The sequence below is a fragment of the Taeniopygia guttata genome, chromosome 17, assembly GCF_048771995.1.
Source record: "Taeniopygia guttata chromosome 17, bTaeGut7.mat, whole genome shotgun sequence".
NCBI lineage: Eukaryota > Metazoa > Chordata > Aves > Passeriformes > Estrildidae > Taeniopygia > Taeniopygia guttata.
In genome coordinates this window covers 5,544,098-5,550,156 of record NC_133042.1, presented here as the reverse complement: position 1 = coordinate 5,550,156, position 6,059 = coordinate 5,544,098, and the positions used below count along the sequence as shown (strand labels likewise).

The 6,059-nt window shown below is 53.4% G+C and overlaps 1 protein-coding gene across 1 annotated transcript; it reads left to right on the top strand.

The window, feature by feature from the left end:
* Positions 1-685: 685 nt before the first annotated feature.
* On the top strand, positions 686-6,040 carry CDK9 (cyclin dependent kinase 9). Its single transcript, XM_030286520.4, has 7 exons — positions 686-843; positions 1,395-1,476; positions 1,884-1,974; positions 3,795-3,961; positions 4,140-4,311; positions 4,394-4,542; positions 5,402-6,040. Exons 1-7 carry the CDS (start codon positions 695-697, stop codon positions 5,765-5,767), a joined length of 1,176 nt encoding a protein of 391 aa, XP_030142380.2. The 5' UTR covers positions 686-694; the 3' UTR covers positions 5,768-6,040.
* Positions 6,041-6,059: the final 19 nt, after the last annotated feature.

Genomic DNA, 6,059 nt, shown 5'->3' with positions numbered 1-6,059 from the left:
TGGGTGCCAGCCCTGAAAGAGGGTTCCAGCCCCATGGAAGAAGGTGGCAGCCCTAGAGGAGCGTGACAGCCCTTTGGGTGAGGGTGCCAGCAGTGTGGGTGAGGCTCCAGCCCTGCAGACAGAGCGCTGCCATGCACATCAGGTGCTCAGCCCCTGTGGGGTGAGAGCTGGGTGGCATCGCTGCCAGCAGGAGCACTGCCCACCAGCCACTCCTTCTGGGGACACTGATGTGCTCCATTACAGTGTGGCCATGCAGGACAAGGTGGCCTGGACCTAGCAGGGGTCTGCTGTGCGTGTTTCCCTCAGCAGGCTGCTGGCAGTCACCTCTGCCACAGCTCGGTCCTTGGCTGCTGTCCACCTCGGGGGCCAGTTTCGAACAGCCTGAGATGGAGCTCTTTGTCCTGCACCCAAACACAGCCACGGCCTGGGGAGGAACTCAGGGTCCCCTGAAGCAGACCCTGGAGTCCTCCTCCCTGGCCACAGCCTCCCTGCGTCACAGCCGCAGCTGCAGGAGCAGAGGCTTTGTTTAACTCCTGACGTGTTTAAGCACACAGGGGCACACAGCAAAGCGCTTTAGGGTCACCGGCACCGGGGGCCGCTCGCTGCTCCCGGGCCACGAGGAGGGACAACATGGCGGCGCCCCCAAGGACTACAACACCCAGAGGGCCCCGCGCGGCGGCTGGCGGGTCACGTGATGGCGCCACGCGGCGGAAGGGGCGGGACGCGGTGCTGTGGCAACGGCGCGGCCGCCATGGCCAAGCAGTACGACATGGTCGAGTGCCCCTTCTGCGATGAGGTTTCCAAGTACGAGAAGCTCGCCAAGATCGGGCAGGGCACCTTCGGGTGAGTGCTCGCCGGCCCCGGCCCTCCATGGTCCGGCCTGGCCTTCCCCGGCCTCAGGCCTGCAGCCGGGCCCAGCCCGCGGCCCATCGCGCCTGCCTCGGGTGCTCCTTGCTCGGTGTCCTTTCCCCGGCCGCCCCTCTGGCTTCAGAGAGCCAGTCTGTTTCCTGAGCCCTCTTTTCCCAACCTGAGGTCCCGCTCTGTCCCAGCTCTGGCAGAGCAGAGTTAACATTGAAAACAGTTAGGGTGGCGACCTGTAACTTGCCTCCAAATGTGCAGCTTGGCTCCAAATGTGCAGCTTTTTGCTCAAAATGTGCTACATTACTGGAAATCCTTGTAAGGCTGCAAGAGCTCTGGGCTCTCTGTTGCTTCAGTGAATCCTGAGGGCCTTTGGCCCAGGGGGAATATGGCTATATTGGCTCAGCACAGAGTTCTCTGTATGGTGCTTTAGTGTGTCTTGTTTGAGCTTGTTCCTTGTGGGGGCACTGGCTCCTTTCTCCTTGTGCTGCTCATGGATTATTTTTTTTTCCTGTTGTTTTTTTTTTTTTTTACAGAGAAGTTTTCAAAGCTAAACATCGCCAGACAGGCAAGAAAGTAGCACTGAAGAAGGTGTTGATGGAAAATGAGAAGGAAGGGGTGAGTGTGGGGCATGGCTGGGTTGGGCCTGTTGTCACCTGGGCTGCAAAGGCACATGGCAGCAGCACGGGGTGGCTGCTGGGAAGTGACACTTCCCATGTGCTTCTTCTCCTCTGGGACCCTGAGCACAGGGCTCCACACTGGCTGTGTCTGTGGAAGAACTGGGTGATGTGTCAAACACATGCTCAGGGGTTGGGGAGAGAGTTAAGAGCTTACACAGCAAAGGCAGCAGCCAGGGAGGCTGTTCTGCAGCTCAGGCTGGGCTGTACCATGTCCTGGTGTGAATGTAAAAGGTGAGGAGAGGAGGGCAGGACCTGTCAGGCTGCATGGTCACACCTCCTGTTCTCTGGCAGAGACAGCCTTGTCTCCTGCACCTCCAACCTCCATTCTCTCTTTCTCTTTTCCAGTTTCCCATCACAGCCTTACGAGAGATTAAAATCCTCCAGCTGCTCAAACATGAGAATGTGGTGAACCTCATAGAAATCTGCAGGACCAAAGGTACTTTGCAGGGTGTCCCTTGTGTCAATGGGGGCTTTTCTGAGCCCTGCCGAGCAGGCTGGTGTCTTGTGCTGGAAGTGGAGTGGTCTAGCTGAGCATGGGCCTCTGTTCCTGCCTGTGACATGGGGTGACAGGTCACTTACCTTGGAAAAGAGTTCCTAAATGAGTCAGGACGTTGCTGAAGCTCAGATGGAAAAGCTGTTTTAGTCCTGCCAGGATGTGCCTGTGTCATAGCAGTGAACGCTGCCTGTGCTGGGAAGCTCCTTCTGAGAGGCTCTAAATGAACCAGCACTTTGGAGCAGAGGCTCCTCAGCCTGGAGCTGCCTCTCTTGGTGTCTTGTGATGGTTTCTGGCAGCTCTGAGCTGATGACACAGCTCCAGCTGAGGCTCACTCAGCAGCTCTTTCTGTGGGTGATGTAACTGCTTGTGCTGGGAGGGCTGGGACTCCACGTGGGCAGTTCTGAGCTGCTCTTCCACCTCCTCACTCCCACCTGATGCCCTGTGCCCCCACTGCTCAGCACTCCTGGCCTGGCTCTGTTTACAGTGAAACTGCTCTATGACATTTGCTAGAGTTCATATATAATTCTCTTACATAGATTTGTACTGGAAAAATACTTAGGAAAGTGACAGTTGATGTTACAGTCTGCCCTTCCCTAGCCGGTCATGTCTGTGAAATAAAACCAAAACTGACTAGTATCTGGTGTGTTTTAAAAAGTCCAGTCACTGAATGGGCAGAAATGTCTGGCCTAGTGATGGGAAATTCAAGATACTCCAGTACACCGAATTGTGTGTAGATTACTGTCTGAATAGGTATGAGTAAAGACACCAGTGACAAGTTAATTTGTAATTCACTCTGTGATTAAAAGAGCTGCCATGATTGGGTGTCTCACATACCAAAAGTAAATATTTTTGTAGACATGTAATTTGTTCCCTTTTTATGTTTTGTTTGTATTCCAGTTTTTATCCAAATCTACCTTGACCTCAGTTTGCAGTAAAGTAGAAATGTTTCATTTACTGTTGTCAAACATGAGGCTTTTCTCTTTTTGTGTTGGAAAGGCGTGTTTGGGGCTGTGTCTGTGTGAGGAACTGCAAACTCGGTGTAGCAGGCACCCTCCTGGGGAGGAGAGCAGTGTGCTTCTCTGGGGGCTAAGCTTTTCCGGCTGGAGATGCTGATCAGCAGCTTTGCTGATTACAACTGATGAAATTCAGCTTTTCTTTTTAATAATATTTTGCTTGGGTGCTCTAGGAACAAGATTGAAATCTCTTAAAGTCTGCTATCTTATCACTTAAAGTCTTCACTTAAAGTCTGCTATCATTCAATTAAAATTGGAGTTTTATATCACTTTGATCAAGATCAGTCCATTTTTGCAGATCCTGTTTGAGGTTGCAGGAAATCTCACTTTTTAATGTGAGATTAGACAGATTTTCTGTGTTTCTGCATTTTTCCCGGGGCTGTCTGTGGGTGTCTCCTCTATCTTTGGTGCTTGGCTGGCAGCCAGAGCTTGCAGGGAGGAAACCCCACAGCCGTTATGTGCCCAGAGCTGCACGAAGTGAAGCTTTCAAAGGTTGCCGTGCCCTTTCCTTGCCTGTCTGATGACATTTGCTGCACCAATCCTCATCTCCTGTTCTTGTGTTGCTAGTTTTTGCTCAGTTCTTTAAAAAGGACCTTGAGGCCTGCAGGCTGTCTGGTTCTCTGTGTTCCTGTGTCCTGATGTTCTGTGTAGGGGGTGTTGTATGAGTGGCAGGGTGGTGGGAGGTGAGAGGAGCTGTGACCCAGTGGAGGGTCCCTCACTGGCAGCCTCTCTGTGCCTCTCCCGCAGCCTCTCCGTACAACCGGTGCAAGGGCAGCATCTACCTTGTGTTTGACTTCTGTGAGCACGACCTGGCTGGCCTTCTCAGCAACGCCCATGTCAAGTTCACACTGTCAGAGATCAAGAAAGTTATGCAGATGCTCCTGAATGGACTTTACTACATCCACAGGAACAAGGTAATGGGAAGGGCTCCTGCTGTGCTCAGAGGGCGGCTTTCCAAGGAGCAGGTGTCTTAGCACAGGCTGATAGGGAAATCCTTGTTTCCCACCTCTGCAGCCTGAGCATTGTGCTGGTGAAAGGCACCTAAGGAGGGCACTGCATTCACTTAACCCTTCAATGTCTGTCCTTGTGCAGATCTTGCACCGAGACATGAAAGCAGCGAACGTCCTGATCACGCGGGATGGAGTCCTGAAGCTGGCGGACTTTGGGCTGGCTCGAGCTTTCAGCCTGGCTAAGAACAGCCAGCCAAACCGCTACACCAACCGCGTGGTGACCCTGTGGTATCGGCCCCCAGAGCTGCTCCTAGGTAGGAGGAGCCCAAGGTGGGCTCTGCCGGCTTCTTGGCCCTTCTCGGCCCTCTGGGAGACTAACTCGGCATCTCCGTTTAGGGGAGCGTGACTACGGCCCCCCCATTGATCTCTGGGGTGCAGGCTGCATCATGGCAGAGATGTGGACCCGCAGCCCCATCATGCAGGGGAACACGGAGCAGCACCAGCTCACCCTCATCAGCCAGCTCTGCGGATCCATCACGCCGGAGGTGAGGGCGAGAGTGGGGAGGAGCTGTGGAGAGCAGGAGTGTGGGCAGAGTCTGGGACCAGACACTCGGGCCTCTTCCCTGCCCTGTGTGCTGCCTGCTGGATGCTCCCAGCAGTGGAGTGTGCCTGCTGCTGGCAGGGAGCCTGGAGAATCTTCTAGCCTGTGTTTTGGCGTTGTCTCTCAGACAACCCTCAATTTCTGCTTAAAGAAGGGTCGGGGTTTTTATTCTCAGGTGTTTTGTACTGGTCACCTTGAAAAGCCTCTTGAATTCTGTCTTGTGATTTGCGGCATCAGCTCAGCTCTGGTGTGAGCACCCCTCAGCTCCTCCTTCGTAAGCAGCTCGTCCTGCCCTCTTGTGGGGAGCAAGCTGAGGGATCTCAGCCCAGACTGAGATCTGCGGGATGTTGTGCTGGCAGCTGCAGAGTCCTCCTGCTGTCACAGTCATTATGTAAATACACTGAAGGTGCTTTCTTTGGCAAGACCTGCTGTGGTCTCTCCCAGATGGAGATAAGTGCTGGTGATTGCAGCAGGCTTTGCTTTCTAAGGATAAAAGGTGCCACATCCAGGTGATTATTTAGCAATCAGTTTTGTCACTTTATCTTTCTGGATGCGGTAGCTGCCCTGAACCGTGCTCTCTACTAATTCTTTCATGGGAGAACGAGAAATCCTTGAGCATCGTTTCCACACCAGGAATACTGTCCTGACCTGTCCACATGACTCCAGGCCTTTAGTGCCCCTTTGTTGTTGTGAGGTTATAAAATAGAACTGTTATTTTGGTTTGCCTGAGGGTGTTTGAACCAAAAATGCCTTGTCCTTTCCATAACTATTTCTTGCCAACCCGTTTTCCTTCCCCTTGCCAGGTTTGGCCGAATGTGGACAAGTACGAGCTGTACGAGAAGCTGGATCTCCCCAAGGGGCAGAAGAGGAAGGTGAAGGATCGCCTCAAGGCCTATGTCAAAGACCCCTATGCACTGGACCTCATCGACAAGCTGCTGGTGCTGGATCCCGCCCAGCGCATCGACAGCGACGACGCCCTGAACCACGATTTCTTCTGGTCGGACCCCATGCCCTCAGACCTCAAGAACATGCTGTCCACCCACAACCAGTCCATGTTTGAGTACCTGGCCCCACCACGCAGGAGGGGTGGGCACATGCCCCAGCAGCCGGCCAACCAGGGCAGGAACCCAGCGGCCACCAACCAGACTGAATTCGACAGAGTGTTTTGACATCCGGCGGGGTCCTGGCTGGGCTTTCCCACGTTAAGTGGAGATGTCCTGTCAAGGTTTTTTTGTCTAGGAAAGGACTTTTTTCAAGGTGAATTGACTGATGGTGTTAACAGAGCATGGCCATCTCCTCGGCCACTGCAGAGCTGCGTGACTTGGGGAGGTGATACCTGTGAGCTCGACATTGTTTCCCTGCAGTTTCCTGTCTCAGAACTTGTTTTTGTCCCCCAAAAGTCTGTACTGGTTACATTAAACTTGCAGATCAGTTGGTATGGATCTGGTGATGGAAAAAAGT